A 26415-nucleotide genomic window follows, 5' to 3' on the forward strand; every position below is an offset into this window, starting at 1 on the left:
AAATAAAGCTGCTATAAACATGGTTGAGCAAGTATCCTTTTTGTGTACTTGAGCAAAGTTTGGGTATATACCTAGCAGTGGTATAGCTGGGTCTTGAGGAAGCACTATTCCTAATTGTCTTAGAAAGCGCCAGATAGATTTCCAGAGTGGTTGTACCAGTTTACATTCCCACCAGCAGTGAAGGAGGGTTCCTCTTTCTCCACAACCTCTCTAGCATGTGTTGTCCCTTGAGTTTTTTTATCTTGGCCATTCTGATGGGTGTAAGGTGAAATCTCAGGGTCGTTTTGATTTGCATTTCCCTGATGGCTAATGAGGATGAGCATTTCTTTAAGTGTTTCTCTGCCATTTGATATTCCTCTGTCAAGAATTCTCTGTTTAGCTCTGTTCCCCATTTTTTAATTGGATTACTTGCTTTGCTGTTTTTCAGCTCTGACTGAGATCTCTTAAGGGGAGATCTCAGCCAAATCAGGTCAGGCCTTTCCCATTTCCAAATGTCAGTTCTTCCCCCCACTGTAACCTATGAAGAATTACACCAGAGTTGGGTGCTTTAGTCAGTGTTTTCTGATGACTGTCTTTCTGTGCTCTGAGTGTCCACAGGGACACTAAACCAGCTGGTAACACAAACAGTTAGTGCTAACTGATGTGCACAAAGCAGTTCTGCTTAAGTTCTGTGGGGGCAAATAGTTTTATCAGTTTTTTCTTTTTCTCTCTTGGAGACAACAGAGCTTGTGATTCATTTTTTAGAAGGATGCTTAGAAGCTGAAGAACATTGCTGACTCAAGAGAAATGTAAAGGTCAATTGTATCCATGCTGGGCTGCTGTGACATCTGAATAATTAAAAGACTGTTTGCAGGGATAATTGTAGCTCCACATTTTAACTAAGTGAAAATAAACTATAAACACACTCCATTCCCATATCGGGAATTTGGCAGAATCTATTAACTCTCCAGATGTTAGGAGGATTAAGGCACATTTAAATTAGAGATTAATCTTCAAAAAGAAATGTGAGTGTTAAGTGTGTGTTTCAGAAGACAGGAAAGTTTCTCCTCAGGAACTGGTAAAAAAGGGGTCAGGATGAGACAGTCATTTTCTAGTCTTGTCTATTTGGGGTTCACCTCATGAGAGAAAGAGAGCAAGGGCTTAGGAAGTTCACAGAAGCAGTGACTGAAGAGCTAAAATGTGTGCAGAGACAGAAGGGCAATGCTGTGGAAAGAGGAAGCCATTTCCATGTGGCTCCCTGGGAGGACGGAGGAGGGAGGGAGGAGGGAGGAGGGAAATCGGAAGTAAGGCAGCATGGCTCCTCTAGAAGACCCCAACTCAATGGCTGCATTCAAAGATACTGAAATGGGTAAATGCCCCACTAAGATTTCAGAATTTTAATAATAAGAGTGATCAGGGGCATCAAGGAAAGACCTGTTGAAGGAAGCTAGACTTCAGAAAAACAAAAAAGAAATCTAAATATTAATGTTGCAGGTGAATAATTCCAAGAGTCAATTAAAAAACAGTGCAAAGTACCACCAAATGACTAGCTTAAGCAGAAGAAAGACTACAAGATGGAAGATAAGGTTGAGGAAATACTATGTTCAAACATCAATAAAGAAGAATAAACAAATATGACAGCAACTTTTAAAATCCCTGGATTTTGCCCAAGAGACCAAACCAAAGGTTCTTGGGGTAGAAGAAGAAGAAGCTTACAACAAAGATAAAAGTGTAAAGAATCCATTCAATAATATCATAGGAGGAAATTAATTCCAAATCTGGAGAAAGGCACTCAACTACTAGAGGCATTTAGAATCCTAAATAGACATGACTGGAGAAGGAGCTCTCCTGACACAGTACAGTCAAAACATAAAAATACATGATATTAAAACCTGTAAGGGAAAGTACCAACTCACTTAGAAGACAAAACCACATTAGAATCACACCTGATCTCTTACCAACAACTCTAGAAGCCTGGAAAGCACAGGCTGATATCTTCTAAGCTGTGAAAATAAGCACTACTCACTAAGAGTTCTGCGTCCAGCAAAGCTAATTTTAAAACTTGTGAAGAAAAAGGTCATTTCAAGACAAACTAAAGCAACTCATTACCACTAAGCCAGCACTGCAGAAGAGATTTAAAGGTCTGCCATGCCCTTTAATGGGTGAAATGCCACACTAGATGCTTCCCAGAGGAGGAAGAAAGACACCCTCAGTCATGTGGTTATAAGAGAGAATAAATTTCATGAGATCAGTAGGTGAGCAAAAGAAAGCTAGAAATGAACCTATCGTATTCAACAGAGCAATGCTGTGTACAGATGATGCTAAGGGGAAGAATGAATATTCTACGGATTATTTCGGTAAAATGATATGGATCACACATTTCTCTCAGCAGCCCAGGAAGCTTTTTAGAACTCGATCAAAATCTAGGTCACAAAGCAGATCTCATAAATAAATGAAAATAATTTCTTTATATCTCATTAGACCAAAGTGGACTAAAACCAGAATTTAGTAGTGAGAGAAATTATACACGTACAAGGTGTTGTATCTAGATTTTTAATAAATAAAGACACCTTTTCTTTCAATAATCGTATAATGCTATTTATAAAACCTTTAAAGCTTTTTGTCTTCTACTGACATCGATTTTCGTTATTTAGAAATAAAGAAAGCCTTTTCTTTCCACCTGCATTTTTTCCCATTATTTTACTAACATAGGGGAATTAAACATGATTTTTAACCAGAGAAATCAAGAAATTCAGAAAATTGAGTTTCTGTTCAGGTATATTTAACTTGAATATTCCAGGGCTGACTCTCCTCTCACATGCTCAAAACACCTGTCCCAAAGCACACTGAAGAGCAAACAATGAGCTGTCCCGCAAGTTTCCTCAAAGGGACATTAATGGGTTCTTTGCTTGATGCCAGAAATTCATTCATTCCCAATAAGCTGTGCGAGTTTCAGGAGAACGTAAAAGTTTAGATTCTAACTCCAGCTTTTGACCTCTCTTCAGAGATCGGAAACTGAATATTCAATGGACCATGAACTACTGCCACAGTTTAATTAACTCATCTAAAGCCTTGCTTTTCCTTTCCCACTCTAAGCCTGGTCTACCCCCAGCTCAGCAACTGCCCCTAGTCTGGTCACAGAAACTCTAGGTGATGCCTGTTCTTTCCCTCCTCACTCATAACTGCTCCCACAGGAGGTCACCATACAACAGTTGACCTACGGGTCACAACACTTTTGGGGTTGAATTACCCTTTCACAGGGGTTGCCTAGGACCATTGAAAAACACAGATACTTATGTTAGAATTCATAGTGGTAGCAAAATTACAGGTATGAAGTAACAATGAAAATAGCTTTATGGGTAGTGGGGGGGTCACCACAACATGAAGAACTGTATTAAAGAGTCACAGCATTAGAAAGGTTGAGCTGGAAACAATCCAGATGCCCCTCTGTTGAAGAATGGATACAGAAATTGTGGTACATCTACACAATGGGTAGCAAATAAAAAACAAGGAAATCATGAAATTTGCAGGCAAATGGTGGGAACCAGAAAGGATCATCCTGAGTGAGGTAACCCAGAAGCAAAAAGACGCACACAGTATATATTCACTTATAAGTGAATATTAGTCATTTAATATAGGATAAACATACTAAAATCTGTACACCTAAAGAATCTAATCAAGAAGGAGGACTCTGACTAAGATGTTCAATCCTCATTCATAAAGGCAAAAAGGATGGACATCAGAGAGGGAGAAAACAGGGAACAGGACAGGAGCCTACCACAGGGTCTCTGAAAGACTCTGCCCTGCAGGGTATCAAAGCAGATACTGAGACTTATAGCCAAACTTTGGGCAGAGTGCAGGGAATCTTATAAAAGAAGGGGGAGATAGTAAGACCTGGAGAGGACAGGAACTCCACAAGGAGAGCAACTGAACCAAAAACTCTGGGCATAGGGGTCTTTTCTGAGACTGTTATTCCAACCAAGGACCATTCCTGGAGATAACCTAGAACTCTTGCACAGATGTAGCTCATGGCAGTTCAGTGTCCAAGTGGGTTCCATAGTAATGGGAACAGGGACTCTCTCTGACATGAACTGATTGGCCTGCTCTTTGATCACCTCCCTCTGAGGGGGGAGCAGCTTTACCAGACCACAGAGGAAGACAGTGCAGCCACTCCTGATGAGACCTGATAGACTAGGATCAGAAGGAAGACCTCCCCTACCAGTGGACTTGGGGAGGGGCATGCATGAAGAAGGGGGAGGGTAGGTGGGGTTGGGAGGGGAACAGGAAGGGAGCTACAGGGGATATACAAAGTAAATAAACTGTAATTAATAATAAAAAAAGAAAGGTAGAAAACCACTGCTACAGAATGACCTCCCCAACTGAAGGAAGCCAACATGGAGTATCAGCCCTCCTCATACCAGTTCCTATCCATCAGCCTCTCAGGCCTGATCCACGTGCAGCTTCTTCCTCAGTCTTCCAGCTTCCTCTGGCTCCCTCAGATTCTGCACCCTTACATTCCAAGTTCCTTTCTTAAAGACACCTCAGATTCCACACCTTCCCTGCTTATGGTGTGGCTGTAGTTTCTCACCCAAACAAAATGAGAGCTGCAGTCTTCAGGCTCAAGGGACAGAGTCTGGCTTCTGCTCCTCCTCTGCTCTCCCTGGACAACTTTCCTGCTCTGCCTATTCCACCCTTAGCCCCTTGCAGGCTAGTTCCCGCCTCTGTTCCCTACTCACAGTGCTCTGGGGTATTAAATTTGTACTTGGGGAACAATATTTTAATAGTAATATATGTGTATTGTTTCTTCCTTTGATGAAAATAGTCGATAGATTAGCTAGATCATTTCCTTTTCAAAAATGTCTTTTTGTGTGATATCGCCATTTGCTCTTTATCACGACATCTCCAGAAGCATGCAGCATCTATTACTTGTCAGGCCTGTACTAACTCTTGCTATACATATACCCAATGTTACCTCTTTTCATTTTTTATTACTTTGTGTGTGTGTGTGTGTGTGTGTATTTATCTGCCACAGCTCCCATAAGGAGATCAGAGGACTACTTGTAATGGACAGTTACTCTTCCTATCACGTGGGTCCTGAGACCTGAACACAGATTCTCAGGCTTAGCAACAAGTTGGCTGAGACATCTTACCAGCACTTATAATTATTTTACATTACTAAAAAGCCACTAACTCTCTGAAAATATTGCTCATCTGTTTATGGATTTTATTGTATCTTGATTTTCAATAAACTTTATTATTTAAACAACTCAAAATAAATAAAAACACTGCATACCATAATTAGCCAGGACTAAATTCTATACAACTCAATGAATAGTTAGAATAGGCTACTGGAATGGAAGCTGCAGAGCTTCACATTAAATTTTATATTTTCAGTATCTAACATATTTCTTGCACTTATCCACCCCCCCAGATCCATGACAGAATTATTCTACTTAGCCTTTCTTGTTTTCTTTTCTTTGTGCTGCACTGCACCCACTTGACAGTTGTTTACATATATGAATGCATTGCTTGCTAGATTCTGCCTATGACACAAAACATACAGGGTTTTTTTCTTTCTTTCTGAGATTGTGGGACCTCACTTAGTATTATATAATTAGATGTCAATAGTCCCTTTGAGATGAGTGGCATGCGGCATGATTCATGTCACATCACAGATGTCCCTTGGAATTCACTGCGGTTTAATGAAAAGCTCTTGATTTGTGGAGGACCTCCCAGGGCAAACCCTGAAGGGGTCCCTGGAACTCCCAGGGCAAACCCTGGAGGGGTCCCCATAGCAGTGCTGCACAGCTGACCCCACTTTAACTGTAGGCAACACTACAGGTGTAATGGCAGCTCTCAGAGCTGTTGCTTCCCACTGCTGTTGTCACACATCAGTTGGGGCTGGGTCAGCACAGTCCTCTACAGGACAAAGAAGTGTCTCTGTTCTCATCTGCACTCCTCTAGCAATCGTGGGACCAGAATGGTGCACACAGGCTATCAATATACAAAGAGCCAATGTGTCGTGGGAGCTGATGGTAAGAGATAGAGATCCCTCTCTAGTAAAAATTGAAAGTGTTCTGGCTCGTGTCATTCACTCTGTCTAGAATTCTCTCTGTAGAATTACAAAGAGCAGCAAACCAACATGTTCAGAATGAGAATTAATTTGTGAATGACATACTATTTTGTCATTTTTTTAGTTGAACCTTGAGCACCTATACAGAATCTGTCTTGTGACATGTTCCTTGAGATGAATTTTGCTGAAATCTGTTAACCTGGATGCATACATCATTGAAAGAGAGAACTCACTGTAGTGACAGGAAATGCTCTGGGAGGGGCACCTGGAGAGCGGTGGAAACCCTGAAGCAGAGCAGACACAACCTGTGAGAACCTCCCGGGATACATACACCTAGAAGAACTTTGGCGAAAGCAGGAGACACCCTTTTGGGCAGTGCGCCTGTTGGACACCTTCATGTCCCCCTTATACTCGAGCCTTGACAAGACACTTATTGGTAGAGATTTGCCGGGGAGGTCATAGGTGTGAAAAATGACAGAAGCTGTTGATGTAAGGTCATGCTCTGAACTCAACAAACCTGATCACAGTTAGAAACTCTTTTTCCTTCGTGGCTTAAATTGCTTTGGCAGGGATTTAGAACAGACAAGAAGAAATCTATTTCGATTGAAATGATTGCAAGACAGAAAGGTGGGGCACCAGGCTAGCTTTGGTGTGTTCTTTCTTTGAGCGCTAAAAATAGAATTGATACTCTAGGATGGCCCGAATCACAGACTCATCGACCTGAGAAGTGATTGAATACAGAGATTTCCAGATTTCCCTCTCTACGTAGTCATCCAGAGATGGTTTCAAAATTCCAAATCCTAGCTGAATTGTACCAATTAAACCACAAACTTGGGAGCAGATCTAGGCATCAGGTACATGGTGCTAGTCTTGTCCACTTGATTGGATCGGGGTTCATGAGAATATTTCCAAGAAGACTAACTCAGAAGCTGAAAAACCCTTCCTCAGGGCAGGTTAGACCTCCTGGTGGTAGCCCATACATGAAGCCAGGAGCAGTGAAAGAACAGAGCCTACACCTTCTGAACCTTATCTAACACACAGGGCTGTTATATAGGTAAGTAGTCCTACAAACCTGGAGTAATCAAAATATCACCCATTTAGATGCAAATACAGACACACAGACTAATGAAGCAAGACAGAGATCCTGGAAGTGAATCCATGGGCCCACAGACAGCTGGTTGTCGATAAAGGCACTGAGAAGATGTACTGGGAAGAGGAATCTTTCAATTAACAGCATTTGTAAGACTGGATATCCCACAAAGAAGAGTGAAGATCAGCCCTGCTGTTTTAATAGCTGCATAAAGCAACTTCACTATTAAAAAGTTAAATCAAACAACTGAAAGTGTGAAAATGCTCAAAGAAACAGGGGGCCATTTCAGAGACTGGAATAAGTAAAATTCTATGTTATTTGAGCAATGCAGTCAACAATAAACAGAGTGGAAAGGCAGGCTGCAGGATGGAAGCAAATATTTGCAGAATGTATAATAAAGAATGACATCTAGAACATTCAAAGAACTCTTAAATACTCAACAGCAAACAAACAAACCCCTCTAAATAACTCAATTAAAATGGGCAATATATACCATAACTAAGTGACTAGACCTCATTGCTGAAGATGCCATACATTTTAGTTGTAGGACACTAAAAAACCAAACAGAAATTAGGCTGGAAGCTTCCTCCCTGCTTGCTAGCTTTCATGGTGCTAGAGGGTCATATGTTGGCAGCTGGAAGAGAATTGTTATAAACAGTCTTCGTCATCTGTGGTCCCCCGTGTACTTTTGACCTCCCAAGCAAGATGTGCCCATCGGTGCAATGCTGGTGTTACTGTTATGGAGGTCACCAAACAGTCTGACTGGATTTGATGGCCACTCCACTGGAGGTAATACATAGCTGGACAAAAGACAGTGGTTAGAGAGATCATGAGCCCTACAGGGGAAGCTATTGCTGTTGCATTGCTAAAAGTATGCAGGGTGCCTATCACCTGCCTTCTAAATGTTTGTGTTTCTGCTCACAGGTTAGTGCTGCTGTCAGCTTTGCTCAAAGAAGCTTCTTTTTTTGTGGAAATGTATGGTAGTAGTTATTACAGAAGCTCACAACTGGTCAAAGTGACTGTTGAGTGCTTATCTCAATAGTACATCTCTATCACCCCCTCTAAGGCACAAAGGACATGGCAGAAGAGGGGCATAAAAGAAAGCAAGCTCTTTAGGAAGGAGAAGAATGTTGAGGAATGCTGTCTTCTAGGCATGTCATAGCCGTTACACTTCTGAACTCTTAGCCTGTCAATACTCTGTCATAAAAGGGTGGGACTCATGAGGCCCCACCTTGCCCTGACGATGTATAGGCAAAGTTAATGGGTGTTGGTGAAGGACATTTTCTTCAGTAGTGGAGCCCTGGGTAACTTGTTCATGCTTCTGTAAATAACCCCTCACTCATGGTCCTGCAAGAACCTCAGTTAAACTTAACTGATCACAAAAATACATGAAGAGGGTCTTGCTGAAGGAAAGGCATCAGCAGATGTAGAAGATCAGAGAGGCTAATGGGCTAAGTAAACAGAAATCCACTACATACATGTATGAAAATATCACAGGGAAACATCATTATGTGCTAATAAAATACAATATTGGGCAATCTATCTGAACAGGCACTCTTAAAAGAAGAGACAAAGGTCTTGGCCATCAAGTACATAAAAGCATGCTTAGTGTGACTAATCAAAATTGCAATGATACCTCACTGCCTCACACCAATAAGAATGGTTGCTATCAAAAAGACCACAGACAACAAGCACCGGAGAGAAGGAAGCAAAAAGAGAACCCAAAAGCACCGTCAAAGTGCTTAATGGAAGCAGACAAGGGCAGCCATTGTGAGGCAGTGTGCAGGCTCCTCTAAACACAGGTTAGTGGATGGAGGTGGCTCAACCCCCTTTACTTCTTCCAGCTGTTTGTGGTCGATGGGTCTTGGGGGGATATACGAGTCTCCACCAACATCAAACGCAGCCAGCGGTCTCCTCTAAGCCACTGCACCCCAAAGCAGCTCTCTTTGTCTGTTTGCTCCAAACCACCACACTGTCTGTCTTTCTGGTCTCTCCAAACTGCAATTCACCTCAGGACAACACACCATGCCACCCTTCTCTTTTTGTGCTCTCAAATTTATATTCTTAGAGCCCTAGATCACAGCCCCTCTCCATGCCTCACGAAGCACGAGGCAGGCCATAACCAGCTGGCAAAAGCCACACCCTGCACAAGACAATTCACAGCCGTGGACAAACTAAAGCCCACCTAAAATCCCACACTTGGGATTAAAACAAAAACAGATTTACATAACATAAAGGAGTTTTCAAAGAACCCAAAACTTCCATTACACCAAAGCACATACCCAAAGGGATGAAGTCAGCACAATGAGAAGGCATGTAGACCCCACGTCTCTTGCAACAGCCGAGAGAAAGAAATGACCTAACTGTTCATTAACTGATGAACTGCTAAAACAAAACAAAACGTGTACATGATGGGCTAGTATTCAGCCACGAAAGAATAAAAATCTCATCATTTGTGACAACATGGGTGGAACTAAAGGACATTCTGTTAAGTAAAAGAAGTCAGAGACAGAAGACAAGTAACACATAATGTTACTCACAAACAGAACCTAAAAGAGCTGATCGCAGATAATCTGAAAGTGAATGGTGGTTACCAGAGGCGGTCAACAGGACGAGGAGAGAAGCTGGCCTGTGAGGGTATCATTACTGTTAAATGGGAGCAAAGAGCTCAGACGCCTTGTCACACAGCAGGGCAATGATATGCCTGGATGCAATGCACTATTCAAAAAGCCAGAAGAGAAGCTTAACACATCAGCACGGAAATACAGTTAAACTGTAAATAGCACACAATTGTAATGCATTGAAATATCCCACCTCAAACATTTATTAATTCATTTTTATTTCATGTGTATGGTTGTTTTGCGTGTATGTGTACATGTGTACCTCATGTGTGTCTGATGTCCACAGAAGCTGGGAGTTGGCATCAGATTCCCTGGAACTGGGGTTAAAAATGGCCTTAAGCTGCCATGTGGATCCTGAGAACTGAACTCTGATCCTTAGGAAGAGCAGCAAGTGCTCTTAACCACTGAGCCATCTCTATAGTCCTAGTTAAAATGAATTTAATGTAAAAGAGAATCGAACAATGAGTTCGTTAGTTGTCTTTAACGCATTGTCCTTCTTTCTCTTTTGATAGAGCTTCATGTAGCACAGGCTGGTCTCAAACTCATTATGAAGCTAAGTCTGACCTTGACCTGATCCTTTCACCTCTACTTCCCAAGTACTGGCAGTATACCATCTAATGTATTCTTAATAAATAATCACAGAACTATTACAACAGCCACTGAAAAATACTACTCATTTTCAGTGTTCAGAAATCAAGTTCTGGGTTAATTTTGCGTTTTTGTCAAAGTTAGGCTTGGTCCTGGTGAGGTCCAGCAGGCTTTCCGGAAGTGGGGGTCTAGATATGTGGAAGGTGTTCAGATCCTGGGCCACAGCTTTGCTTTTGCTTTGCTCTTGCTGGACGGCACGGTATTAGCCCCACCTCCCCTGTTCACATTTATCCTGAGAACCCTGTGCATTTTAGGATGGGCCACGTAGCCACGTACCCTCTTGCTGAGCAAAGAGGTGAAGTCCAATGGGAAAGCCTGCCTGTGGAGTATGACCAAGAGCAAACACATTCCCATGAAGGATGGCCTCTTTGGCTAGAGGAGGCTAGGTGGAGGAGCAGCCTCTTTCAAAATGCTCTGGGGTCCTGTCCTGAGTAACCTAGAGACTCTAACTTGACAGATGCAAGGAGCCTGGGGACTTTACTATTACTCAAAAGAAGCAAGCTGGTTTTTCTGAGTAATTGCATTTTGGGTGAATCCTTTCTTTTTTCTTTTTCTTTTTTCCTTCTTTCCCCTGAGACAGGGTTTCTCTGTGTAACCTTGGCTGTCCTTTAAACTCACTCTGTGGACCAGACCAGCCTTGAACTCAGAGATCTGCCAGCCTCTGTCTGCCTCCTTAGTGCTGGGAATAAAGGCATGAGCCAACGCTGCCTGGCTTTGGGTGAATCTATATTAACTACATGTGTTATCGAATAACTGTAATAATCATCAGTTTCACCTTCCCAAATTCAAGTCATTTGATCCCAACTACAAATTTGTCACATTTATACTTGACTATGTACATTTAATATGCTTTCTGCCTGTTATAGTTCTTTTACTTAGATAGGCAGGATTTACTCTAGCTTTGCCTAAAAATACCTGTATAATTTGCAGTTGAAAGTTTTGGGTGTATTTTTCTAGGATATATTTAAATAGATGCACAATTATTAAAATAAAATGTTAATTAACTTTCCTCTTAATTGGATAAACCGAGTTGACTCAAAACTTAATTCAATTTACTGGTGAGAAAGCCGAGGCCCCCTGTGGCACAGCTGGTATTACAGCCAAGACCACGAACGGCTGGAGACTTTCCATGTACACTATTGTGTTCTTTGGATTTCTTCAGGTAAATTTAACCTATGATTCCCAGGCACAGAGTTGGCAACAAATGGTTTAAACTATTTCTCTCTTTCCATGTGTGTGTGTGTGTGTGTGTGTGTGTGTGTGTGTGTGTGTGCACGTGGAAGTTTGAGGTTATGTTGAGAATTATCTTATTACTTTTTTGCCTTTTTCTAGGAAGCAGGTCTGTTAATCGAATGCAGAGCTTTTGAGCCAACTTGCTTTAAAGGATCCCCTGCCTGCCTTCTGAGGCTAGAATTACAGGCAAGATACCATGCCCACCAGCATTATGGGGGGGAGGGTTCCTGGAGATCAGAACTCCAATCCCGATGCTTGCTTTACTGGGGCTTAGCTGCCAAGTCATCACCCCAGCTTGGTTTAAAGTTTTCTAACCTCTAGTCTCACTGGTGTTTGGGGATGGTTCGGAAGGAAGGAGAAAAAGTTATGTTGCTAGTTCGTTCAAGGTGAGAACCATCTCAATGCTTGGGCCTCAGACAAGTCTGTCTTTCTACATTCATCTTGCTGTATGTTCACTTGTTTAGGAAATGTTTACAGATGAGCCCACATCTGGAATGGGGAGCCTGATTCACAGATTTGAAGTTGAGGAAATTTTCCAAGCCATTTTTTTGGTCTATGGTTAGTCTAGGAGATCAATCTGTGGAACACTGAGGTTTGGTTTCGATGGTGCAAGTGAAAGATTTCCTTATAATGGAGTTTTACAGAGGATATCAGGGCAGTGGGAAAATGTGGGACCATGGGACATATCTACCCATCCATCCTTGAAGGGTTAGAACAAGGCCAGACTATCTCTCCCATCCTTTTAGGGAAACACTTACTCATGAATTCAGCAATGCCTTTATGAGTCCATCCAGGTCACAAGTCCCTCCTTCTCACACTTCAGTTTGTTTTAGGAGTGAGATTTGTGTGAAACAGAAGGAAATCCTATCAGCATGGGAACCAAGGAACTTTAGCCACCTCTCTATGACCTCACAGTCCATCTTTATGTACTCTGTCTAGACAAGGGCAGCATGTCACACTAACATGATGAGCTAGAGTTAGGAAATTTGTCTCCTAACCAGTTAGCGTAAATGTTGTTAAATGGTTAAAACATCCAGAGGATGTCTTCATATGTCTTTAGAAGGTCTTTCCTGGATATTGACTCTAAGTCTGAAGGATTTGAGGACTGTTTAATCCTCTAATCCCTTCCAGCTTCTTTAAAGAGGTAATGCCCTCAGAGGAAGAAACCTGAGGGGGAAGAAGGGGGAGGCTGGAGGCAGTCTCCTTGGGAGGAAGGCACCTGAGTCAGCAGCTTCTTACACAATCCTATACTAATAAAGCCTTGTGGGAACGTCCTCCGTTTCTGTTCAACCGACTATTGTTTCAGAGGCTCCTTAGTACATATAGAGCAAGTAGCTTCCAGCCAAAAATAAAATTTCAGCATTTTTATGCTTATGTCATTGAAGCTGGGTTCAGCTGCTGTGTTGTTTTGAATATGGCCTCTCTGAATCAAACCTAAAGAGAGGAATGAGTCATATTCTTGGTGCTCATTCTCCTGCCTCCGTCCTGTTTGTGTGTATGTGTGCAAACACGTGTACATGTGTGTAAGTCAGAACAGCCTTAGATGTCATTCCTCAGGCACCATTTGACTATTTTTTTTTCTTTTTAAGATAGGGTATCTTAATGGTCTGCAGCTCTCTAGAAAGGTTAGCTAGCTGGCCAGTGAGTCTGGACTCAGGATCCTCTTTCTACTCCCCAGCACTGGGATTAAAAGTCTGTGCCACTACATCTGGATTAGAGCTCAGGTTTTAGTGTTTGCAGGAAAAGTGTACCACTGATTGCACCATCCCAGGATTCAGCCTTCTTTAGGAAAGAAGAGGCCAGGAAGTCCAAGACCAACACGACAGCTTCTCTGGGCTCTTGTATCAGAGCACTGATGTCATTAACGAGTGCATGTCTTTCTGCCCTACCTCCCAAAGGAGGCGTCTGATACCTCCTTCCCGATGGTGTCCTTCCTGACACTGTCCCACAGAGGAAATAGTTTAGAACACACACTTTCAGGTATTGAAGGCACAAACATTCATCCTAGGGCAGCCACAGGAGATTGTCAGTATTAATTCTTTCACAACCTGTGTGCTTATGCCAGCACTGCTTGCAATTCTATATAAGCTACTGACTGGAGCATTAACCTGAACCTTGAAGTGAAGTTATCCTGAGGACATGTTCTTCGCGACAGACAATGTCCCAATCCAGAATGGACAAACACATCAGCTCTATGCCACACATGGCCTTCCAATCTTGCAGTACTGAAATGTGTTGGTGATGGACAATAGGAAGAAAGTAATAGGCTTTCCCAGGGTAGGCTGGGAACTGCAGGAAGCAGAGTGATGCCATTGATAGTTGCTGCTGTTTCCAGTATCATCCTGGTGCTTGGCAATTTCAAACAACAAGCCTTTTACCATATCTCGCCATTTCTGAGGGTCAGGAATTTGGGAGTAGCTCCTGGGAAGGTTCTGTCTTAGGATGTCTCATGAATTTGGGATTAAGCTATTGGCTGGAGCCACAATCATTCAAAGCACCAAGGGTTTGGGACGCCTACTTATACGGTCGATGTCCAAGGCATGGGCAGGAGCCTCAGCCCCCAGTGGCTGTTAAAAGAGAGTCTTAGCCTCTCACTACTTGGCTAACATAGTGAAATGGCAGTGGGGGCTTCCCACAGGGCGAGTTGTTTGAGAGCAAGTAGGGAGAAGGCCATAATGCATTCTACGCTATGAGCTTCAAGGTCATGCCCACAGTTTCTGCCTCTGTAGACGTGAGTCACCAAGACCAGCCTACACTAAAGAGGAAAGAAACTAAGTGTCACGTTTAAAGAATCCATGAACATTCTATATAGCCGCAAGTGACATCTAAGTGATGCTCAAAAAGAAGATTGTGGGGCCAGAGGAGCCCAGGAATCTAGAATGTCAGTGTGGTACAATGTATTGAACTCATTAGCCAAATGGGTTTTGAACTTTACTTGCTGTCCCTGCCTCTGATGGCATCCTTTCCCTTGCCTGTAAACTGTTTTCCCTCATTCACATATTTTACTTCTTTTCAAAACCCGTTCACAAAAATATTTCCTGAGGGTAAAAAGGGATCTGCAATAACATGCTTACAATGTGTAAAACACTCACAGCATTAACATTTGAGCTCAATGGAACATGGTCTAATTCCAGGGGCAGAACTTTCATCTTGCTGTCACTCAGAGTTTGGAACCTGTCATAAGCTCTCTAAGCATGAGGTGTTTGGAGACACCAGAACCAATTTGTTCATTTATCAGGAAAACATTGTCTGTGGACCCTGCTTCTTCCTAGATTCAGACCAGCACCAAGAGCAGAGGCTGAGGCACGGTCTGGTTGAGGGTAGTGCAGGGATGGCTGTGAATAACCAGGGCACAAGATAAGCCACCCTTAACTATCTCTGATCCATGTGGATCTGTGACTGTTCACTGTTCCTCCCCAAGGGCAGGGGTGCTACCACCTACTTTTCTGGTGCTTTTGCTCATATTTAAACACGTTTGGTGGAATAGTTTCTACTCCAATTCATTCTCATAGTGGAAGAGGCACGTAACCAGCTAAGCACAACCCTAGATGTAGCCCCGTTCTCTTTCCTGGCCTGCCCATGGTGACAAAGGAGGTATTTTTGGTTCATGGCTAAAGAATGCTGATTTCCCAGGTGACCTTCCCTCTCCTCCTCAGACGCAGAGTGGCTCTCTCCAGGGACCTCTGCTCCTGGGAGGCTGCTTCAGTCCTCCTGGAGCCCTTGGGACACCTTGTCTGCACCTCTTTCCTGTGCCTCTCTGTGCATCTATCCTAGGTACCAACCACAGCTAACAGCAGTTATAAGAATGACTGTGAAGAAATCCAGAAGGAAGCATGAAGTGCCTCTGCCTTTTAACACAGGGAAGATTCATAGTTTTTCAAACCCCAGAAGAAAATACCAGCTGTTTGTTTGAAAATTATGATTCTTTGGATAGAAGCGAATTTGTATTTTTATTTTTCTTCAGTAGAAAGTAAGAGATGGAGGAAAAATGTCTCCCCCATTAAGAAGCACTGCCAGAAGGAGTAGCTCAAGGTGATCTCAAACAGTGCCAGCCTCTGAATGTTAACAGGCTCCTAGGTCATCTACATATGCGATAAATGTGTGTCTATTTTCATGTGTGTGTTCTTTTTATCTTAAAAAATGAACTAAAGGGTTTTAGATCTCAGTGCAAGTAAAAGTGAGTTTACACAATGTGAATATAGAATATGTCAGTGCTACTTCATGGCAGGATTGGTTGGCAATGTCCTGTGTTACTGTAAATATGTTACTGACACTGAGGTAGAGACAACCACAGGGGACAGACGATTCACCACAGTCCTTACATGGCTGTGTATCATGTTAAGAATGCTGTCCAAATGAAGCTCCTCCTACAACAGAAGGTTATATGACACTTTATATTCAACAGGAAAGAGACAGAAGGAAGTATTACCATGTGGTGGTCAATACCCAACTGGCCACTCAGCATATGCTAAGGACCGTAAGATATTGGGGTGCTGTGCTTTGGTTTACTTTCTGTTGCTATGGTAAACAAAATGACCGAACAACATGGGAAGGAAAAGGTCTATTTCATATTATGTTTCTGACTTATCAGTCCACTATTGAGGGAAGTTAAGGCAGGGACAAAGGGAGGAGCTTGAAGTAGATAGAAGGAGGAGTGCTGAGTGCTGGTCTGCTGACTGGCTCATGCTCAGCTAGCTTTCTTATACTTCACAGATCAGCTGCCAACGGATGGTGCTGCCCACAGTGGGCCTGGCCCTCTCATGATAGACATGACCATAGGCCAATCTCATGTGACAATTACTAATTGAGGTTCCCTCTTCCCTAGGGACTCTAGGTTGTACTAAGTTGACAACGTAAACTAACCACCATTTAGTGTGCATGCAAAGTCAATGAAGTAGCATATTTTTTATTTCACACAGACAAATACAGTATAAAGCTTCATCTCTCATGGAAGTCACACTTTGAGGAAAAAGACATATAACAGACAAAATTTATAAGGACAGAGCTAATGATGAATGCAAAGCAAGACAATCCCTGGTGATGTAACAGTTAATGGGGACTGCATGGGCTTTTCTGTAGGACAGGCACTTTAGCTACAGTGTGAGTGAAATGAAGGACCCTACCACATGAGGACCTGGGAGAAGGATGCTCCCACAGAAAATAGAAACTGGAAGCATGGCTAATGAACTTGGAGTGTTACAGTTCAGGGATGGGACTGAAGGGCAGAAGATAGACAGGAACTAGGAGGTGAAGAGTCAGGTGGAGAGTAAACCAGGTGGAGAAGGACCAGGTGGAGAGTGGAGTAGAACCATGTGGAAAGGGACCAGGTGGAGAGTGGACCAGGTGGAGAGTGAACCAGGTGAAGAGTAGACCAAGTGGAGAGTAGACCACCCGGTGGGGAGTAGACCAGGTGGAGAGGGACCAGGTGGAGAGTAGAGTGGGACCAAGAAGAGAGGGAACGGGTGGAAAGGCCCCAGGTTTATTTTCTTTTTTAATTATGTGTGTGCATGTGTCTGCAGGAGAGTTTTGTTTAGGCAAGGGCAGGTGCTTGTGGAGGCCAGAGCAGGGCATCAGATTCCCTGGAGCCGGAGTTATATATAGTTGTAAGCTATCTGATGTGGGTGATGGGAACTGAACTTCGGTCCTCTGCAAGTGAAGTACATGGCCTTGGCCGCTGAGCTACATCTTCTAGCTGCCTTCATCTGCATCTTGCTGGTATTTAGAACTGCCTTTCAAGAAACAATTGGCAGTGCCAGTTTTCCTTTTTATGTATTTTTACTTTGCATCTTACTTTTGACAATTTCATGCCAATGTATGTGATCACATTCTCACTATCCTCTCTAACCTCTTCCACTCCTGCAGACCTCATTCACAATTAGTCCTTTTCTCTTGAGACTGGATCTTATGCATTCTCCAGTGTTCTATGCAGCTGAGGATGACCTTGAGTTCCTGAATCTCCTGCCTCCATTTCCTGAGTGCTGCAATTATGGGTGTGTGCCACCACATTTGGTTCACGCAGTGCTGGAAACAGAACTCATAGCCTCCTGAATCTAAGGCAGGCATTCTACCAACTGATATTCTCAGTGACTTTTAAGAATCTTACATTCGGGGGCCAGTGAATTTGGCTCAGTGGGCAAAGGCACTTGCTCCCAAACCTGAGGACCTGAGTTCAAGCCCAGGTACCCACACGGAGGAAGGAGAGAAACAACACCTGCAAGCTGTCCTCAGACCCTCACATATGCACACGTGTGGTGAAAAAATAAACAAAAACATAATTAAGAATCTCACACCTCACTGTAAGACTCCTTCTGATTAGCAATATGACAGGCTAAGGAAAAATGAAGACAAGACAAAAGAATCAAATAATCTACCCCCAAGTGTAGCCATTAAAGAATAACTGCCATGAACATTTGGTCATACGTATGCTCTGTAGCTTGGGAAGGCATTCTTCCAAGAGCCATATGCTGAACTCACCCCCAGGGTGACAATTTTAGGAGCTAGAGAGTCTGAAAAGGCATGTGGTTATATCTTCTGCCCTGAATGCAGATAACACTCCAAGTAAGAGTAATATGGAGGCAAAAAGCCCACAGATGCATTAAGTTTTATAGGCATGATTTATCATCAGCTTACCTCTCGGTTTTTCCTCTATAACTGTTTATACCTTCAATACCCATTATCTCTCCTGGATCCTTGAGGTTTTTCAACACCAGGATGAAGAAAGGTGTTCAACTTTTTGATTAGCTGGGAATCCCATCCCTACTTTCTTTTTCTTTCTTTCTTTTTTTTTTTTTTTCATTTTAAGGCATGAACTTCTTGGGTTTTGGGATAGGAGAAATCTAAGCACTCATCTCACAAATGTATGGAACTCCAGTGGCAGGAGCAAGAGGCTGATCCAGGCTGGTGGTCTGCTCTGCTGTCATTTAAGGCTTGGTCTTTTGTCTTTAGCCCTTAGTTCAGCAGCTGGTACTTGCAGGCAGCCAGGACTGTGTGCTAAATAAACAGCTACTAATGTAACTTCCAGACTCCTGGGATCTGAGGCTGAGAAAAACCGCAGCGGTGTGGACACCGAGGGCTAGACTGGCTACTGACATGGTGCTGTCCTGTAGCTGGTATGGAAGCATTAGAATAAGGCTCCAGGAGAGACAGGGAAGGTAGAACACTCAGCTTGGTGGGGTGAAGCGAGTATTGTTTGGAGATGGACGCAAGTGAGGAGAGTCAGCCCCGGGCAAAATGGAAAATTTCTCGTTATGCCATTTTCAGCATAAGAAAGAGCCCATTGATAATTAGTAGCTTTCAAGATGGAAATGGGTTTCCTCGAAGAGAAGGAGGTTGCCCCTAATTGTATATGTCCAGGTAGAAACAGAAGTAATTTGTCAAGAGTTTAAAAAAAAGTTTGCTTAGTAGGAGAGAGAGGTTTTAAGATTATGGTCCAAACTCAGAGATTCAGCTCAATCAATATACACTGTAGTACATTTTCCTTGTCAATCAGTTCCACCATGAAGTCTTTTGGGTTTAAATTCATTAACTTTCTCATTATAAATGAGACCAAATGCTAATGTCTTTCTTGACCCAAGTTTCTATGCATCTTGATAGCAGTCTGAGAGCTACCGCTGTGTGCTAGGCACAGTAGGGGCTCAATAGATATATTTAAATTAGCTCTTAAAACTGAAAAACTTACATTTAAGATAATTTAAGCTACAGGCTCCATGCATTTGTGCGATCTGATTGAACTCAGCTGGTCTCAACTAACTACATCAGTGACTCCTGCTCAGAACACTAAAATATTCATTATCTTCTTCTTTAAATTAGAGAAGTTGAAAACTTGAGAGGGAATTTGAACGATTTTGGCATGAGGAGATGAAGGAGTGCTCTGACTGGGTTTCTGAATGCCATGAATCATGGTTGAGATGATTTCCCAGAACAGACCCTTGTAACATTAAATTGCAAATAGGATTTCCCCGCACCCTGAGTACAGAGTTACTGGAAGACCACCCCTAATATAATCATTTCATCTGAATTCTAGGGGTGAGACGGCCACCTAAGTGAGGCATGCTCCCAGAGCGCCTGCAGTGTTCAAGATTGAAATCACTGATAGCAACAAAGGAATTAACAGGATCACGCTTGGGCCTGTGGGAAAGCTCCACTCTCAAGCAGCTGCCTGAGGAAGCTTTGAGGAGCACCCAACATCCGTGAGCCTCCCTGCCAGCCCTGCCAGGAGGCAAACGGATGAAAGAACCAGCAAGAACTGCTTTTCATCTGATTCCTCTGGCCTTCCTCCTCTCTCCCCTCTTTTTCACTGGAAGATTAAATAATTAGACATTAGTGTTCAAATACAGGTTTTTTTGTTTTTTGTTTTTTGTTTTTAAAAACAAAACAAAACCTCATTAACAATATTTGGACACTTTGCCCTAAAAATTAACGGTGCCCGATAAGATGGGTTATCCACTGGACAGATGCATGGAACGAAGGCTGGGTGCTTTCTGATCCAGGCCTCAGACTGGCATCACCAGCTGGCCAAAGAACAAGCAGAAGAGCAGACACTTTCTGACACACTGGTGGGGAATCAAAGGTTCTTCGGTCACACTCTCATCTCAACAACTATCCTCATGTTTTCCGCATACCTATGGTTCTGTTTTATCTGCATCTCTCTGTAGATGGAGTTTCTTGAATGGCACTCTCAGAAACTTGAAATAGAGAATTTTGTTTTATGAGTTACCTCTACTGCTGCTTTTGCTCTTTCAAACTCCTCTTCTAAGGAATGGTTTCTGGAGAGCAGGGCGCTCCCCCATCGATGCTCTTTGGTCAGCCGCGCCTGAAATAAACCAAACAGGTGATGTATTATTGGCATCACATGCCACAAAAATAGAAGTAGTTTTCATTTTTCATCTTGATTCCCTAGAGCTCCAAAGGGCTGAAGATGTATGTGCTCTCCCGAGTGTGTGTGTGTGTGTGTATGTGTGTGTGTGTGTGTGTGTGTGTCTGCATGTGCTCACATGCAGAGCATGTGGAGGACATAAAATCAACCTGCAGTATTGTTCTTTAGGCATCATCCATTTATTGTTTGAGAGAGCCTCTCTTGCTGGGATCTGAGGCTCTCTTATTAGCCTACCTTTTTCTGGCCATCGATCTCCAAGGATGTCCTGTCTTCTTATCCCCAGTGCTGGGGATAGAGGTGTGTACAGCCATGCCTGACTTTTCACATGTGTGCTGGGGGCCGACCTCAGCAAGCACTTAAGTGACTGAGCTATCTCTCTTGTGTTTTTCAAAGTGTTTTCAAAGTAATTTTTAGGCATAATGTCACCCAGCTTAGGATGGTGTCGTGTGTGTGTGTGTGTGTGTGTGTGTGTGTGTGTGTGTGTATGCACATGTGGATTCTTGTGCAACAGTCTCAAGCCTGTCATGAACTTTGAACCATTGTGGTGGAGGACAGCTTCCTATTTTCTTTCCAGGAAACACTGAGAAGAAATCCAGTATCTCTGATGAAAGGCAGGCTGGAATTGCTTGATTTCTTTTTACTATACTAAAGAATTTTCCAGCAAGTCTGCTTGGTCCTGTATTACTGTTCTAGGGTATCCAAAAGCATATTTTCACAAACTGAGTGCTTTACCATAGAAGGAAACGAGATTCCCAATGTCCTGGAGGCTAGAAGTTGATGGCCACAGTGGTGGCAGGCTTGCTCTCTCCACAGCCTTGGGTGGGGGGGAGGGAGTATTCTGTTCCCCTTCCTCTGAGCAAGGGCCTCAGGTGAGTTATGGTCACTCTGCACCATCATCTCTTGTCTCTCAGTCTGTCCCTTTCCACTTTACTCTTACACGGTGCCTGGGACTGCAATCAGGGGTTTTGCAGACAGCACAGGAACCTTCCTTTTTCTTCACATCACCTGCATAGCCAGCCCTGTCCCTGTGCATGTGAGAGTCACAGGTTCTAGGGCTGTGACAATCCACCTTTTTTGAAAACCCCATTCACTACTACTTTCATATAACACTCTCGTGGCACAATATATTTTATTAATAAGAATATACAAGTACGGAGGCTGGAAAGATGGCTCAGACGTTAAGAGAGCACACTGCCTGTACAGAAATCTTGAGTTCTATTCCTAGAATCCCCCTCCAGCAGTTCAGAACAGCCTGTAACTCCCACCAGGAGGTTCAACACCTAGGCATCCTCAGGCATCATGTGTGCTCATAGGGCATGCACACAAACATAATATATATCATTAAAAATAAATGGATAGATATAATTTTAAAAATATAAAGACACAAGTGATAGACACTAGGTGCTTGGACCCTGATGCCTGGGAAAGCTGTGGTGGCTACTTGCTCCCAGGAGACTAAGTCATCTATGTGTAACTTGGTGAATTATCTTTGGGAGCTCTGTTCAGGACTACCTTGCTCTTGGAGCCAACTCCTTCATCTCTCTGCTGGCCCCTCCATCAACAAGTTAACAAAACAAATCTTTCAAATGTAGATGCACGGCAAGAAATGAAAGATGGAGCTTATTTTCTGAAGTTAGTTATTATATACAAGCAAGAAGGTTGATGGCTCGGGGTAGGAAGAATAACAATTGTTAAAATGTTCACACCACACAAAGAAGTCTACAGATTCAAGGCAGCTCCTTAAAGTCCACTGGTATCCATATGTAAATATTTTTAAAACACTAAATTGTACTGTCTGAGAAAAAACCATGTCCTAGTTTGCCTTTGGTTACTGTGATAAAACACTGTCCAAAACCAATTTTTTTCTTTGGGGGGGGGGCGAAGGGTTTATTATATTTTACAGGTTAGAGTCCATCATCAAGCCAAGCCAGCGCAGGAACTCGAAGCAGGAACTTGGAGGTGGGAACTGAAGAAGAGGTCATGGAGGACACTCCTTTCTGGCTTGTTTAGTTTGTTTTCTTATGTAACCCTGAACCACCTGCCAAGGAGTGGCAACGCTCACAATGGGCTGGATCCTCCCACATCAATCACTAATCTAGAAAATGCTCCACCGGTTTGCCTACAAGCCGATCCGATGGAGGCAATTCCTCAGCTGAGGTTTCTCTTCTCAGATGGTCAGATTTGGAAACATAACAAATGTCAACAAGTGACCAGTAAGGAAACAAAAAGCCCTGTTGAAATGGGCCAAAGACCATGGGGAGCTATCTCCTGGAAGAAGAAACAAAATTTACCAACAGGCTTAGGAAAAGCATTCTCCTCAACTAAGCAGAGAGGAAATGAAAATGAAAACCACACTTGGCATCACCTCACGTGGAAGTGAAATAAGCCCAGCACAGAATGTTGGATATCATAACAAACGAAGATGTGCTGTCTAAACCCGCTGACCTCTTAGAAAGTTGGAGGATGGCGGTGGCCAGAGCTGGGGCTGAGGGAAGGATGGTACACTGTTGGTCAAAGGATATAAAACTTCATCCTGAAATCTAGGTTGGAACTTGATGACTATAGTTAAGAGTGTATTGTGTCCTTGAGAAGTACTGCAGTAATTTTAGGTGTTCTTTCTAAACAGATCCATGGATGGGAATTCATATGCAGATAGCATATGAGCCAACTTGCTGTGCCCGCACATTTCAAAACATTATACGTGATAAACATACACTTTTATTTGCCAAATAAGACATAATGATAAAGGGATGTCTTTGGTGCCTTCGAGTGGCTTTGGAAACAAAGGAAGAACTAAGGTTGTCTGAGGCAGGGTTTTATCAGCAGGCACTTTGCACTGCTGAAACAGGACCCATGTTGCTGGGAAGCTTGACCTAACAGGATTCTATTAGCATCCCCGGCCTCTCCCTTCATTAAAGTTTCAGGACCCAGCTGCGATATAAATCACAGGCTGCAAAGGGCACTGCATATCAGGATCCCAGGCTTGCAGGTCAGCTCCTCTTCCCCACTTAACACAGCCAGCACAGAGAGAGGCTCACTGTGCAAATGACATTTTATTCTGAAGGTACAATTACTATTTAGGGATACTCTATTTCTCACATCATTTGAAAGGCTTCAGGTTATTACTAAGATAAGTGTTATCTAACTTACCATTTTTAAAAGTTTTTGGCCCAAGGAAGCATAAGTTAAATGTTATGGAATATAAATAGCAGCTGATATGCAATTGAAAAATTTGATACTTTTCCACGATTTGGTGCCATGCTTAAAAATGCTGGTTAAAACCTAGGAACCTGCCACAGAGGGCCTCTGAAAGCCTCTGCCCTGCAGACTATCAAAGCAGATGCTGAGCCTGATGGCCAACTGTCAGGCAGAGTGAATGGAATTTTATGTAAGAAGTGGGAAATAGCAAGAGCTGGAGAGGACAGGAACTCCACAAGGAGAGCAACAGAACAAGAAAATTTGAACACAGGCAACTTGCCAGAGACTCATACTCCAACCAAAGACTATTCATGGAGATAACCTAGAGCCCCTGCACTGGCATGGCAGTTCAGTGTCCATTGGGTTCCATAGTAATGGGAAGAGGGACTGCCTCTGACATAATCTGATTGGCCTGCTCTTTGATCACCTCCCCCTGAGGGGGGAGCAGCCTTACCAGAAGATGACAATGCAGCCACTTCTGATCAGAACTGATAGACTAAGATCAGAAAGAAGGAGAGGAGGACCTCCCCTATCAGTGGACTTGGGGAGGGGCATGCATGCACAAAGAGGAGGGAGGGTGGGATCGGGAGGGGAGGAGGGAGGGGCTTAAGGGGGGATACAAAATGAACAAAGTGTAATTAATAAAAGTTAAATAAAAAAACGTTTCACCTTACAAAAAAAATGCTGGTTAAGAAGTGAGCATAGGGGCCTGAGAGTAGTTGAGGCCACTTGTTCTTTCAGAGGACTCGGGTTCAATTCCCAGCACCCACCTGATGGCTCACAAGGACCTGCAACTACAGTTCCAGGGTATTTGATGCTCTCTTTCTTTGGTACCAGGCACACATGTGACACACATGTATACATGTAGACAAAACACTGATACACATAAAATTAAAAGAAATAAATAGAAGGGACTGAGCACAAACAAGTGATAACACACAGGGCTAAAATCAGCCTTCCTTGAACCCAAGACATTAAACATGTCTAATTTTATCAGAGGAAAAAACCCGAGACTTGGGAAAATATAGCAATGCCGCTGGTTTGTTGATACTGTTTGGCACTTTGATAAGAGGCATGATAAACAAAACAATTACACCTGTCAGTTTGAGTGGCAGCCATCTTCTTAACATCATAGCTTGTATAACAACCGTCCTCAAACATGACTGGGGACCGAAATACCCGCAAGGTCTTTTAAAATTCACAAGGCTAGCTCCTACCCCAGGGTCTCTGATTCAGTAAGTCTGGTGAGGAGCCTAGGATCTGCATTGCCACAGATCCTCAGGTGCTGCTGAGAGTGCTGGCTCAGGACCTCAAAGAAGATCCCAGGTATATATGTGGGTACAGATATACATACAACTCACCCTACAGATTTGCCTATAGGCAATATGATGGAAGCATTTTCTCAATTGAAGTTTCTCAGATAACTCTATATTATGTCAAGTCGACAGAAAACCCCAACCAGGGCACTTGGGAAAGAGGGTCTTACTGAGGAGTTGCCTGTATCAGGTTGGCCTGTGGTGGTCTTGTCTCTGGGGGATTATTTTGATTATGTTAAATGATGTAGAAAGATGAGCCCATTATGGGCAACATCATCATTGCATAGGTAGGGGTCCCAGAACAGTATGAGAGGAGAAAGCTAGCTCAGCAAGCTTCAGAGACTGCCTTTAACAACCAGGAAGGATGCCTTCTTTCCATTTTTTTCTGATCTTGACTGTGGATATGATATGACTAGCGCACCACGTTCCCCTTATGACTCCCCTCAAGGATGGACCAAACCTGGGAACTGTAAGCCAAATGAATCTATTTCTCCACAGAGTTGCATGATGTGAGGTATTTTACCACAGCAGCAGAAATAAAATTAGAACACTGTTAAAATAAAGATGGAAAACGGGTGTGCTCTCTTTAGAAAATAGCAGTTCAATGACTGGTCGACCTTGTGTGCAGTGTGACATGACTGTTAAAGGCAGTCTATGAAGTCAGGCTGTTTAAGGCTAATTCCTAGTTTATTGTCATCCAGACACCTTGAGCACAGTACTGAATTCCCAAATTCTCATCTGTAGTGTCTATATTTACTCACAGAGTCCCTGTAAGAATCAATTGAGTAATAGTATTTATACAAATAGAAATACATAATACATAGCAAACATTCCGCCAAGCCTGTTACCACTAGGTTACTGCTTTCATTAAAAGTTTTATGTTTCTAGCAATTTTTTGATAGTTGATGGAGACAACTTGGCTTTTCAGACCATTTAAATACTAGTCTCACTGAAATCCAGGGTTTTTGATTATTAGTCAACAGACATTTGTCATGCAGGGCACACAAACAAAAGGGAAAATTCCTTTCCTCAAGAGTGTGGTAGCACATGGTCACTCTATCCATTCTGCTATGAAATCTTATGCCAAAAAAAAAAAAAATCAAGAAAATGCTGATTTTGAAAAGAGATGGTCAGCATGTTCTCAGACATGCTGAAAAACTACTAATGAAACCACTTAAAAATGATCCAGAAGTATTCGTGTTTCTGTTTTAATTGTTCGAAAGATCCTACTTCTGTTGTTAAATGTTTCCCCCTCTTGTTAGGGTCTTTTATTTACTCATGTGACAAATATTTGTTGAGAATTTCCTACTGTGTTTCTTTCTTTCTTTCTTTCTTTCTTTCTTTCTTTCTTTCTTTCTTTCTTTCTTTCTTTCTTTCTTTCT

The 26415-nt window shown here is 42.8% G+C and overlaps 1 protein-coding gene across 8 annotated transcripts in view; it reads right to left on the minus strand.

Annotated features, from left to right (window-relative positions):
- Pex5l (peroxisomal biogenesis factor 5 like) overlaps nucleotides 1–26415 on the minus strand; it is a 204376-nt gene that overhangs the window by 32434 nt on the left and 145527 nt on the right. For all 8 annotated transcript variants that reach the window (XM_055625871.1, XM_055625869.1, XM_055625866.1 and 5 more), the window contains one exon: nucleotides 20361–20456. In XM_055625871.1, coding sequence (XP_055481846.1) covers nucleotides 20361–20456 — 96 coding nt within the window. The remainder of the gene's footprint in view (nucleotides 1–20360; nucleotides 20457–26415) is intronic.

This window comes from Psammomys obesus, unplaced genomic scaffold, assembly GCF_907164565.1.
Source record: "Psammomys obesus unplaced genomic scaffold, mPsaObe1.curated_primary_1811, whole genome shotgun sequence".
Lineage (NCBI taxonomy): Eukaryota > Metazoa > Chordata > Mammalia > Rodentia > Muridae > Psammomys > Psammomys obesus.